This window comes from Hypanus sabinus, chromosome 10 (genome assembly GCF_030144855.1).
Source record: "Hypanus sabinus isolate sHypSab1 chromosome 10, sHypSab1.hap1, whole genome shotgun sequence".
NCBI classification, from domain to species: Eukaryota; Metazoa; Chordata; class Chondrichthyes; order Myliobatiformes; family Dasyatidae; genus Hypanus; species Hypanus sabinus.
The window spans coordinates 80164183-80178576 of record NC_082715.1 but is presented as its reverse complement, the minus strand read 5'-3'; the positions used below and the strand labels follow the sequence as shown (position 1 = coordinate 80178576).

The following is a 14394-nucleotide window of genomic DNA, read 5'->3' as shown; positions in this document are numbered from 1 at the left end:
GAGCTCATCTATTTTTTTAAGCTACTTTCTCCACCCAGCAGAAGGCAAGAAGATTTGCCTATATTATAGGTTTCCCAAAAAGTGAGACATTTGTATCTGCACTCATGGCCTTACAGAAGCTGCCTTGGCAACTTTTTACCAGGAGAATATCTCAGGCAGCCCTCCACAAAGCACATGCTGCCTGCAGGCACCATTCTTCCACCTGTCTGTTCAGGTCACTTTTTGCTCCTGGGACACACTCCCCTGCCTTGCTCAATGAGTGGGTGAAAGAGAGAAAACGGGCTGGCTTTGTTGCCCTTGCTGTATCATGAACTTGCTATATTGGAGCCAAAATGTGTAGCAATGTGTGGCAACACTTGCAGGCTGCCAACACATCCTTGGGTTGTGTTGGTTGTTAACGCAGACCATCACTGTATGCTTCAATGTACATGCGATATATAAATGAATCTGATTCTTTATGCAGCATCTATTCTTTCTATACCAGTACTCCCTCACAGTTTGAAGACTGTTACTTTATTCTGGTATATTCCTCTAAAAGATGACTAGGCAGCCTCAGAAACTTGTAAAGATCAACAGAAAATACCACAATGAAAATGACAGTGCAGCACCACACAGATATCCCAATAATGCTGCTTTGTGAGTGTCACAGTTGAAGATTTGAACTCTTATGGGGCTTTAAAAAATTAGGGTGAAGTACAACAACATTAAAAGGCAGTAGGTCAAATAACAAAATATGCAGAAATACGCACCGTATGAATCATAGGGATCTATAGTGGAACTGGGGGCATTCCAGCACTGGATTAATCCATCAGTACCTCCACTGAAACACTGCTCCCCACTCGTGCTCATCACAACACACAACACTGGGCCTCTATCCAATGCAGAGGAAATAAAACAAATTTAATTCTCTCTTCCAGTACCTTTCAAGCACAGCCTTCTTTGCATTACAGGCATTCTCTGGATTAAACAAGGGCTCTATTCTTGATAAGTTCCCATAAGCTGATCTCTCCACAAACAGGAAACTTACATTTTCTATACGAGGGGTGATTGATGTTCGTGGCCTAAGGCAGAAGAAGTCAATTTTAGAAAACCTAGCACATTTACTTTTCAACATAGTCCCCTCCTGCATTTACACACTTAGTCCAGCTGTTGTGGAGCATAGGGATCTTGGACCTCCAGAAAGTGTCCACAGCAGCAGCGATTGATAAGTTCATGGCCTAAGGTAGAAGGAGATGAGTTATACAGCTGTCGTTACATGCACATGCATTTCAACTCTTTGAGTGATTATGCAGAAAGTTTGAAGTTAATAACTCATCTCCTTCTACTTTAGGCCACAAACTTATCAATCACCCCATTGAGTTATTAACTTCAAACTTTCTGCATAATCACTCAAAGAGTTGACCTGCATGTGTACGCAACAAGAGCTGTATAACTCATCACCGCCTACCTTAGGCCACAAACTTATCAATCACCTCTGCTGTGGACACTTTCTGGAGGTTCAAGATCTGTATGCTCCACAACTGCTGGACTAAGTGTGTAAATGTAGGAGGGGACAATGTTGAAAAATAAATGTGCTAGGTTTTCTAAAATTGACTTCTTCTACCTTGGGCCATGAACTTATCAATCACCCCTCATAGTTACCCATTCTGTATCACTCTAAATTTACCTATTATAATTCTTTCATTTCTTTGAATATTCACTTCACAACACTAGTCATAATTAAATTAATGTAACACATACTTTATCCAATCAGTATGTCGAGCTGCAGCTCCTAAGGGACCGTGTTAGGGAACTGGAGTTGCAGCTTGATGGCCTTCATCTGGTCAGGGAGAGTGAGGAGGTGCTAGAGAGGAGTTACAGGCAGGTAGTTACACCGGGGCCACAGGAAACAGGCAAGTGGGTCATAGTCAGGAGGGGGAAGGGGAAGAGTCAGGTACTAGAGTACCCCTGTGACTATACCTCTTGACAATAAGTACTCCTGTTTGAGTACTGTTGGGGGAGGGGGAGAGACAGCCTACTTGGGGGAAACAACAGTGGCTGAGCCTCTGGCACAGAGTCCGGCCCTGTGGCTCAGAAGGGTAGGGAAAGGAAGAGGAAGGCAGTAGGGATAGGGGACTCTATAGTTAGGGGGTCAAACATGCGACTCTGTGGACGCAGAAAAGAAACTCAGATGGTAATTTGCCTCCCAGGTGCCAGGGTCCGGGTTGTTTCTGATCACGTCCAAAAATCCGGCAGTGGGATGTTTCTAATCACATCCAAAAATCCGGCAGTGGGAGGGAGAACAGCCATATTGGTACCAACGACAGAGGTAGGGAAAGGGAAGAGGTCCTGAAAAAAGACTACAGGGAGTTAGGAATGAAGTTGAGAAGCAGGACCGCCAAGGTAGTAATCTCTGGTTTACTGCCTGTGCCACGCAACAGTGAGTATAGGAATAGAATGAGGTGGAGGATAAATGCATGAGGGATTGGAGCAGGGGGCAGGGATTCAGATTTCTGGATCATTGGGATCTCTTTTGGGTCAGGTGTGACCTGTACAAAAAGGTTGGGTTGCACTTGAATCCCTGGGGGACCAATATCCTGGCGGGGAGGTTTGCTAAGGCTATTGGGGAGAGTTTAAACTAGAATTGTTGGGGGGTGGCAACCGAACTGAAGAGACTGGGTAAGAGGCGGTTGGCTCACAAATAGAGAAAGCTTGTAGACAATGCGAGAGGGAGGATAGGCAGGTGATAGAGAAAGGATACGTTCAGATGGAAGGTTTGATATATGTCTATATTAACGCAAGGAGTGTTGTGAACAAAGCGGATGAGCTTAGAGCGTGGATCAGTACTTGAAGCTATGATATGATGGCCATTACAGAGACTTGGATGGTGCAGGGGCAGGAATAGTTACTTCAAGTGCCAGGCTTTAGATGTTTCAGAAAGGACATGGAGGGAGGCAAAAGAGATTGTGGCGTGGCACTATTGATCAGAGATCGTGACATGGCTGCAGAAAAGGTGGACGTCATGGAGGGATTGTCTACGGAGTCTCTGTGGGTGGAGGTTATGAACAGAAGGGGTCAATAATTTTACCGGGTGTTTTTTATAGGCTGCCTCACAGTAACAGGGATATCGAGGAGCAGGTAGGGAAACAGATCCTGGAAAGGTGTAATAATAACAGAGTTGTCATGATTGGATATTTTAATTCCCCAACTATCAATTGGCATCCACCTAGAGCAAGGGGTTTAGATGGGGTGGAGTTTGTTAGGTGTGTTCAGGAAGGTTTCTTGACACAATATGTAGATAAGCCTACAAGAGGAGAGACTGTATTTGATTTGGTATTGGGAAATGAACCTGGTCAGGTGTCAGATCTCTCAGTGGGACAGCATTTTGGAGATAGTGATCATAATTCTATCTCCTTTACAACAGCATTGGAGAGAGATAGGAACAGACAAATTAGAGAAGCGTTTAATTGGAGTAAAGGTAATTATGAGGCTATCAGGCAGGAAACTGGAAGCTTAAATTGGGAACAGTACAGAAGAAATGTGGCAAATGTTCAGATAATATTTGTGTGGGGTTCTGCATAGGTACATTCCAATGAGACACGGAAGTTTTGGTAAGGTACAGGAACCGTGGTGGACAAAGGCTGTAATAAATCTAGTCAGGAAGAAAAGAAAAGCATACAAAAGGTTGAGAGATCTAGGTAATGTTAGAGATCTAGAAGATTAAAACAGGCTAACAGGAAGGAGCTTAAAAAGGAAATTAGGAGAGCCAGAAGGGGCCATGAGAAGGCCTTGGCAAACAAGATTAAGGAAAACCCCAAGTATTCTACAAGTATGTGAAGAGCAAGAGAAGACGTGAAAAAATAAGATCCATCAAGTGTGACGGTGGGAAAGTGTGCATGGAACTGGAGGAAATAGCAGAGGTACTTAATGAATACTTTACTTCAGTATTCACTATGGAAAAGGATCTTGGTAATTGTAGTGATGACTTACAGCGGACTGAAAAGCTTCAGCATGTAGGTATTAAGAAAGAGGATGTGCTGGAGGTTTTTGGAAAGCATCAAGTTGTATAAGTTGCCAGGACCGGATGAGATGTACCCCCAGGCTACTGTGGGAGGTGAGGGAAGAGATTGCTGAGCCTCTGATGATGATCTTTGAATCATCAATGGGGATGGGAGAGGTTCTGGAGGATTGGAGGGTTGCAGATGTTGTTCCTTTATTCAAGAAAGGGAGTAGAGATAGCCCAGGAAATTATAGACCAGTGAGTCTTGCTTCAGTGGTTGGTAACTTGACGGAGAAGAACTTGAGAGGCAGGATTTATGAACATTTGGAGAGGCATAATATGATTAGGAATAGTCAGCATGGCTTTGTCAAAGGCAGGTCGTGCCTTAGGAACCTGATTGAATTTTTTGAGGATATGACTGAACACATTGATGAAGGTAGAGTAGTAGATGTAGTGTATATGGATTTCAGCAAGGCATTTGATAAGGTACCCCATGCAAGGCTTATTGAGAAAGTAAGGAGGCATGGGATCCAAGGGGACATTGCTTTGTGGATCCAGAACTGGCTTGCCCACAGAAGGCAAAGAGTGTTTGTAGACAGGTCATATTCTGTATGGAGGTCGGTGACCAGTGGTGTGCCTCAGGGATCTGTTCAGGGACTCTTACTCTTCGTGATTTTTATAAATGACATGGATGAGGAAGTGGAGGGATGGGTGAGTAAGTTTGCTGATGACACAAAGGTTGGAGGTATTGTGGATAGTGTGCAGGGCTGTCAGAGGTTAAAACGAGACATTGATAAGATGCAAAACTGGGCTGAGTGTTGGCATATGGAGTTCAACTCAGATAAGTGTGAAGTGTTTCATTTTGGTAGGTCAAATATGATGGCAGAATATAGTATTAATGGTAAGACTCTTGGCAGTGTGGAGGATCAGAGGGATCTTGGGGGTCCGAGTCCACAGGATGCTCAAAGCTGCTGAGCAGGTTGACTTTGTGATTAAGAAGGCATATGGTCTATTGGCCTTCATTAATTGTGGAATTAAACTTAGGAGCTGAGAAGTAATGTTGCAGCTATCTAGGTCCCTGGTCAGACCCCACTTGGAGTACTGTGCTCAGTTCTGGTTGCCTCATGACAGGAAAGATGTGGAAGCCATAGAAAGGGTGCAGAGGAGATTTACAAGGATGTTGCCTGGATTTGGGAACATGCCTTACGAAAGCAGGTTGAGTGAACTCGGCCTTTTCTCCTTGGAGCGACAGAGGATGAGAGGTAACCTGACAGAGGTGTATAAGATGATGAGAGGCATTGATCCCACGGATAGTCGGAGGCTTTTTCCACGGGCTGAAGTGGTTGCCACAAGAGGACACAGGTTTAAGGCGCTGGGGAGTAGATACAGAGGAGATGTCAGGGGTAAGTTGTTTTTTTTTAAATGCAGAGAGTGGTGAGTGCATAGAATGGGCTGCCAGCAACAGTGGTGGAGGTGGATACGACAGGGTCTTTTAAGAGACTTTTGGATAGCTACATGGAGCTTAGAAAAATAGAGGGCTATGGGTAAGCCTAGTAATTTCTAAGGTAGGGACATGTTTGGCACAGCTTTGTGAGCCGAAGGGCTTGTATTGTGCTGTAGGTTTTCTAAGCTTCAATGTTTTAATCACTAACAAATACTACCAATCACATTATTACTCCTATCTTGAAAAATACTTAAAATGTATGAGAGACCTGTGTAAAGTCAGATCAGCATAAATCTGGGAAGCCCTTGATTATGGAATGTGCAGGATATTCAAGCCTACCTGTGAGCTCTGAATGTGTATATGGGTTCTACATCCAGTGATGCACTCCTATGGAGAGAAAGAACATAACTATTAACGTTGTCAATGGTTCCAGCAACATAAACTGAAAATGTATGAATCCTAATATTAAAGTCAATTAATACTTTTCCCACAGTAATCCAACAATTTGACTTTGCCTCTCTAGCTATACAACTCATGATATTCTTCTGATGCTCTTATGCTCTTTATATCCATGATCATGCAGCTAAGCACTATCTACTGAATCACTGTGTTTACCGAACCACGGGTGGTGATGAGTCAGCATACAGAACACCTGGCTAAGAGGTGCCACAGCAACAACCTCATACTCAATGAAAACAAACCCAAGGAACTAATTGTTGACTAGAGAAAGAGGAAGTCGGTAAACCACATGGCAGTTCTCACTGGTGGGTCAGAGGTGGAAAGAATAAGCAGTTTCAAATCCCTGCATGTTTGGCATGTCCACAAATTCTCAAACAAAATTCCACAAGTACAGTGTTGAATGTATTGTTACCGGTTGCCTGATAATTTTATACACAGGAACATAAGAGGCTGCAGAGAGTACTGGACACTGTGGATCATCACAGGCACAGCCCTCCCCAGCTTTGACAGCACCTACACAATGCTCTGCCTCAAGAAGGCCACATCTGTCAAGGAATTCCACCATCGTGCTGCAGGAAGAACAGAAGCCTGAGGTCCCACACTGCCAGGTTCAGGAACAACTACTTCAAATCCTTGGACTAACCTGCACAATTCTAACTCAGCAACAGAACACCACAGATCACCTCTTGCACTTTCATGGACTGGTCTGTGTTTCTGATTGTATTTCTTTTGAATTAGTCTTTTTTATTCTCTGCTTTTCACAGTCTTGGATAATTTATGTATAATCTATGATATATTCTGAGTGTTTTCTGAAGCAATGGTCCTGTGATGCTGCTGCAAGTTTTTCCATTGTATCTCACTGTACTTGTGCATGAAAAACTTGACTTGAATTTGAACCTGGAGGTTTCCACAAAAACTAATAGACAAATCATATTTATATTAGCTACAAATTATCTCTTAGCTATAGACCATCTGTATGGAAATCAGAAATACAATGATATACTCTTCTTACATGCATGAAGGCAGTCTCTGGAACACAAGTAGTTAACACCACCCAGGAGCAGCTACCTGTTTGTCTCTCAACCCATTCAACCATTAACATTCTCTCTTTTCATTTATGGCACTGTCTCCAGCGGGCTCTGCAACAACTCACTCTTTGAAATGATCTTCCAGATTATGAACAGCAAGAACTCTTCTAGAATATTGTGACTTTAAAAACTAGACAATGATCATTTTGCAAGTATGAATCCAACTCTGTGAATAAGGAATATAAAATTCCAAGACAACCAATTTACTAGAAAATATTTAATTGGTTCAACTTATTGAAGCAGTAATTTGGTTAAGCCAAGCCATTAAAATGCATACAAATCAAAAGCTTTATTGGTTCCATCTGTAATGTCCTACAATCCTCACCATCTCCAGAACTCTCTCTTGCCTCAAACTACAGACACATTCAGAATTTTGCCTTTAATGTCAAAAAATGCCAAGATTCACTCTCAACATATCTCCAGCTCTGTAAATTCTACCAATTCCTGCTTTACTCTGTCTCTTTTCCATTTTGCTAACAATTTAAAATGTTCCCTGCCTTTTCGCTATATATTCTGAATTAAGAAAGCTCACCAATACATATGAATTAATGTTTCATATTGTCCAGACTGCCCCTCAAATGACAGGAGAGTTCAGTGCCCATTTAATGCAAAGTTATCTCCTGCACAGAGAGTTTAGGGAATTGCAGGTTCAATTTCAGACACCATATTTCAAGAAAAGCCATCCCCCTCTAAAGATTCTCCACATACCAAGGCATACTACACAAAATACACTCACATTTAGTCCAGAAGAAATAAAATCCCCTCTCTACACTGTCAAGAAATGACCAATTTCAAATTGACATTAAATCAAAAATTGCTTCAGTTAGGCATTAGTACTATCAGCAACTGAAAGGGAAATAAATTTTACTTGCAGAATTCCTTTGATCAGAACTAGTTCAATTCAAGGAACTAACTGAAGATTCACATTAAAGGGACGGAAATGTTTTCACTGGTGAAATAAAAGCCTGAACTGCTCAATATGGGCAATACCAAAGTCAATTTATAATAAAGGGACTATCATCTAACATGAAGTATTCTGCCCAGACATCTCTCTCTGCACATCCCAAGCCACAAACAATTATCACTAATAAATCAATTTCAAGATCCTTGTGCTTGATGAAGTAGTGACATGGTTTGATATTACTTCTTGATTTGTGTGCCAGTAAACACTTTTTGCTTTTATAGTTTTTTAGTTCAATATTACAGACAGTTCCATGGACCATAAGAATTCTGAAAACCTCTGATCAAATCATAACGTGAAATGATTTTCATCTCTTCTTAACCTGAGAAGGAAGTTTGTATATTTCCTCTATTTAAAGTTCCATATAGGACACATCTTTGTGAATGAAGACAATAAAAATGATACTATGGGTTATCAATAAATGAGCAATTTAATGATGATGCAAGAAAGATCACTAAAAAGCTTAATGTAACACAGGCAGATTGATCAGGAATTCCTCCTCCAACTCCCAGCATGATTCTAAAAGTCCACCTCAGTTAGCTGATGCAAAATATCCTTTGTGAGATTTTGACATATATTCACTAATGGTATTAATTCTATCCTTTTGTTTTAATAAATTCTCATAAATGGGAGAAATGGGTTACTGGCAGATAGGACTTAAAAATTGTAAGTTTTTCTTTCTGGCTCAGCTTTTTTTGCCCATTGATATTTGGCAACATTTAGCATTGTTGGTTAGAGAAAAGATTTCTTAGAGTTATGTGGCAGTAAACACTTCCTGCCGTTCTAGTTCTTTAGTTCAATACTAGTGGCATTTCCCTGGACTATAAGGTGCATCAACTTTCAGTCTCCGTGGAATGCAATTAAATCAAAAATACTAACAACAGATTAATTCTGTCTATATCTCAGCTTGACTTTCACCCCATTTCTCTGTACTTTTACTCACCTGATTTTAAAAAAATCACCGTCATGCTAACACAAACAAAAGGTATTGTCAATAGTCTAGAAATGATGTACAGTATTCTAAGAGCAAATTAAAGTACAAGATCTAATTTGTTTACATGTATTGCCAGGGAGCAGTACCATCAGTGAATAAAATATTCTCAGTTTAGCCTCTGTGACATTTTATCAAATCAACACCAGAAAAAAAAGTCCAAAATAGAAACTCAAATTCATCCAGATTTATGCACTTTATACTTCAAATCACATAAAAGAACATTTTTATGCTCCATTATTCTTACTTTTTGGCTGGGGTAGTCTTTTGTAAATTCCACAACTTCACAGTGTGATCTTCTGAGGCAGTTACCAGGACAGGTTCAACTGGATGAAAGGCAAGGCCTCTTATCCCATCAAAATGGCTCCGTAACGTGAACTTAGGATTCCAGGTCTTTCGTAATGCATCTTTATTGTTTGTGATCTGTTGTAAAACCCCCAAAAATATTTATCAGAATGTAGTTAATAAAAGTAAAAAAGTCTTGAATATTAATTACAGATTTTCACTCTGATCAAACCAACCTTTTGAATCAGAGAGCTCAAGGGAATTTGGCCCACTGGACAAGTGCTGAGTCTATGGAAAAGCTATTTAATTTGTTTAAAACTCCACATATTTTCCTTTCTATAAGGACATCCAATTACCTTTTGTAAGTTCCTACTAATTTCTTACACTAATGAGCTGTCCCTGTATTAGCTACCAACTCTGAACACTGAACTGATATTGTGAATTTACCACTGACCAGAAACTTAATTAAGCCAGCCACATCAATAATCAGGCTTTAAGAGCAGGCCAGAAGCTGGATGTCATTCACCTCTCGACTGTTCAAACTATTTTCACATTTATAAGCTCATTTACAGTACTCAATTTACCTGAATGCCAGAAGCTTCACAGCATTCAAGAAGCCCGTTACAAACAGGCAAAATGCAACTCATAAAAGTATCGTCCCTTTCATTTCCACTATACCCATACATTGGGTGCAAAACCCACAGCCAGCATCTCGCTGGCTTTTTAACTGCATCTTCTTTCTTTCTTTCTAAATCTTTTTATTAATATTAATAATATGGACAGAATACAGATGATATATTGATAAAGAAATTACCAACATACACATTCCATTACATATGAAAAAAAACATACATAATAGTTACAATATAAATGAGTTTACCAAGACATAAGCCATAAGATATATGTATGGACATAGTAAATCTAAATATTTCATAATGTATAATATAAAAAAAACAGAAAAAAGAAAGAAAAAAAAAACAAAAAAAAATTTATATAATGCAGAACTAACTAATCTAATCTAATAACTATAGCTAATAAGTAATATAAAAGAAAAAAAAACAAACAAAAGAGAAGGAAAAAAAAAGTGGGCTGTTTATAATATCTCACAAAAATAAGTATTCATCAATGCCGTCACTTCCGGTCCTCTCAAAATACATAAACTAAAAGCTGGGAAATCAAATGTACTTGGCAAAGGGTCATATTACATCATATGAAAATGTTGAATAAATGGTCTCCATAACTTTTCAAATTTAATAGAAGTCTCAAAAGTACCACTTCTAATTTTTTCTAAATTTAAACATAACATAGTTTGAGAGAACCAATTAAATACAGTGGGAGGATCAATTTCTTTCCAATTCAACAATATAGATCTTCTAGCCATCAAAGTTAGAAATGCAATCATTCGACGGGCTGAAGAAGATAAATGCAGTGAGTCTAAGATTGGTAAACCAAAAATTGCGGTAATAGGATGAGGTTGTAAATCAATATTCAAAACCGCAGATATAATATCAAAAATATCTTTCCAATATTTCTCCAAAAATGAACACGACCAAAACATGTGAGTTAAAGACGCAATTTCAGAATGACATCTATCACAAATAGGACTTATATGAGAGTAAAAATGAGCTAATTTATCCTTGGACATATGGGCCCTATGTACAACCTTAAATTGTATTATGTTTGGCACATAACGATGATGTATTAACTAATTGAAGAATTCTATCCCAATTCTCACTAGAAATACTAAAACTAAGCTCTCTTTCCCAATCCTGTTTAGTCTTATAAAGGGGCTCTGAACGTATCTTCATAATTATATTATAAAGTTTTGAAATAAGCCCTTTTTGAAAAGGGTCTAATTCAAATAAACTCTCCAAAGTATCTGAAGGCACAAAATTTGGAAACGTAGAGAATACAGAACTTAAAAAATGTCTAATCTGTAAATATCTAAAAAAATGAAATCTCGGCAAGTTATATCTGTTGGATAATTGTTCAAAAGACATGAAACAATTATCTAAAAATAAATCAGAAAATCTTAGTAATCCCTTAGTTTTCCAAGCTGAATAAGCTTGATCTATAATGGAAGGGTGAACTGCATCTTCTAAATCCATATCCTTTATAGGAAAGGACAAATACAGCAGGGGCCTAGGAAGACTACCATCAGTGAACCACACACAACCCTTGCTTGAAAATATTCTGGAATTCCTTTGCCAACAAATTCAGCAATGTCCAGTTGATGCATTAAAATTTATAGCAGGGGAGAGAGATATTCAACTTACTGTGTCCATACGTCCCAAAAATGGCCCACAGTCTTTTAAAGCTGTGGCTTTTCAAGTGCTTATCCAAGTTGTTTTTAAATACAGTGTTACTGCCTTTTTCATTCTTTCAGCTAGAGAGTTCAAGACACTGATCACAATGCGAAAATTCACTGCAAATCCATTTATTTAGCTTATGCCCCGGTATCTCATTTAGAGATACAGCAGAGTAACAGGCCCTACTGGCCCAGCGAGCCAGCACTGTCCTATTTATCTACTAACCCATACATCCTTGGAATGTGGGAGGAAACTGTGCATTCAGGGGAAACTCACACTGTCATGGGGAGAACGTACAAACTCTTACAGTGGAATTAAACCTGTGGCTCTGGCACTTAATAGCGTATACTAACCGTCATGCTTCTGTGTCACCTTCAACATGTTATCCATATTACCGAGGGAATGTAAGTTCATCATAAAAAACTAGTGCACTACCACATCATTTACGAGAAGATAGGGATGGGATTTACTGATTACCCTGCTAGCGATGGCCATATTCTATAAGAAAGTTAAAACTAAATGCTTCCACTACCACTTCAATTAGGTCATTGTAGATGATGTGTAGAAAATATGTTAATTACCTTGATCCACATATAGAAAACAATATGGAACTCAGCCCGTTGCAGCCTCCACCAAGAGAATTGATCATCTTCCATCTTACCTCCAACTTTTCTACCCCTTCATATCCAAAGTCCAATGTTATTGAATGTATTCAATATTTGGATGTCCATTGTGCTTTGAATTGAGAATTTGCAAGTTCAAAGACATGAACAACTTTCATCTTGTTTCAGTCCTAAATGGCTGTATGTCGTGGTGGTGAAGTGATGAGTACCACTGCCTCAGTCCCTAGGACTTGGGTTTGACCCTGATCTCATGTACTATGTAGAGTTTGTACCTTCACTGTGAAAGCATGGCTTTCTACTAGGTACAATTTTTTAGTTTCCACATCCCAAAGATGTGCTGATAGGTTAACTGGCTGTAGTCATGTCAGCTCCTTAATGTCAGACAAACAATCAAAGGGAGTTGATACGCATATGGGAGACCAAGGCAGCAGGCCAATGAGAAATGAGGAAGAAATGCACCAGACAGCACCATCTGTGCGGTGGTCAGTAACCACATTTTCTGGGCCAATAACACTTTTTCTGAAATCCTGGACAGAAAAATTACCTCCCAAGAAAATTAATTATTTTTGTTTTAATGGAAGCTGAATGAATGCTTCCGATAATATCTGGAAAACTTGTGTTCTTTAAGTTGCAGAAAGATGAATTTTCTATCCATCTGAATAGGCAGAAGGTACTTAGGTTTATTACCACAACATAAATTTTAACTTTATAAAATCCAAAATAATTTGGTTGACATCTTTAATGCTGAGTTTTTTTTTAAATTCTTGTTTTAAAACAATAATTTTTGCCTATGATCTATTTAGTTTCACCCAACTACAAATTAAACTAATTCTTAACCACAATACATTCAAACTAACAGATGAAAAAATGTTGATAATTTACAAATATTCATGCATAAACTAAAAACTACTTCCTAGGTAGCCAAAATATAACATTGTTTTATGGAATGTTTTCATAAAATCTACACAAATCTGTTGATTAATAGAAAATGTACAAAGAACATTGCTATCAATTAATCATCGAACAAATAATTCTTGATCACATTCCTACAAGCACATTCCCTTCACCCACAATGGCCTTTCTTGGGGAAAGAAATAGTTTGCAATTGTCTAGTAACTTTTCATCCTCTCAGAAAGCTCCCATAATCCATTTTCAGTTGCAGCCACAGTCTTACAGATAAAATGTTGTCAATTTAACACAGGTCTTCAGGACAGCAAATGAAACAAATGAACAGCTTATATAACTTTACTGGTGGCCACTATAGAAGACTCTTTACCAGGGCAGGTAGAATAACACTACATTGTTTTTTTAACATCCTTAGAGTAAACAATCTTCACGCTGTTTGATCCAAAATATGGCATCTCTGTTAATGAGAAGTCATTAGACCATAAGACATAGGAGCAGAATTAGCCATTTGGCCCATCGGGTCTGCTCCACCATTCAATCATGGCTGATCCTTTCTCCCCCTCCTCAGCCCAACTCCCTGGCCTTCTCCCCATAATCTTTGATGCCGTTGTGGCGACCCACTTTCTGCGCAGGTGAACCGGCTCACAAATAGCCAGCGCGCAGGGAGAGACTTTGGTAATGCACCTCTGACGTTATTTCTGCCCGGAGAGGGCGGGCACTAAGGATTAAATGCCAGTGCCGCGAAGTTTGAATAAACTAGTCTTCAAACAACTTACCGTCTCTAGCTCTGTGTGTAGCACATCGTTGCATTGGTGACCCCGACGGTCCAAACTGGATTTGGACCAAAGATGACTGACTCTTCATCTGTTCACGCAGTTTCGCCAGAACTGCCGACTTTCTGGACGCTGCGACCACGCATGTGGTTCAGCCAAGCAGAAGCCCAGTTCCAGATTCGGCTGATATCCTCTGATTCCACATGTTACTACCACGTGGTGAGTGCCTTTGACCAGGAGACGGCCTCCCAGGTTGCGAATTTCATAAGAAGGCAAATACGAAGCATTCAAAGTGCTGCTCATTGGGACCTTTGGCCTCTCGCGGCATGCCCGCCTGCTTCACCTGGACAGTTTGGGAGACAGGCTGCCGTCAGCATTGATGAACGAGATACTGGCCCTGGTTGACAGACACAAGCCCTGCCTCATGTTTGAGCAGGCGTTCCTAGAGCAGCTGCCCGAGGACATACATCTGCTGCTGGCCGATGCAGATTTCAGTGACCTCCGGAAGGTGGCAGACGTGCTGTGGAAAGCCAAGAGGGAGAGCGTGGCATCTGTCAGTCAGATTACCAGGCCACA

The 14394-nt window shown here is 39.9% G+C and overlaps 1 protein-coding gene across 2 annotated transcripts in view; it reads right to left on the bottom strand.

Moving 5' to 3' along the window:
- strn (striatin, calmodulin binding protein) overlaps nt 1-14394 on the bottom strand; it is a 108231-nt gene that overhangs the window by 11559 nt on the left and 82278 nt on the right. For both annotated transcript variants that reach the window (XM_059982186.1, XM_059982187.1), the window contains exons 11-13: nt 9170-9345; nt 5763-5810; nt 750-871 (exon numbers count right to left, since the gene is read on the bottom strand). In XM_059982186.1, coding sequence (XP_059838169.1) covers nt 750-871; nt 5763-5810; nt 9170-9345 — 346 coding nt within the window. The remainder of the gene's footprint in view (nt 1-749; nt 872-5762; nt 5811-9169; nt 9346-14394) is intronic.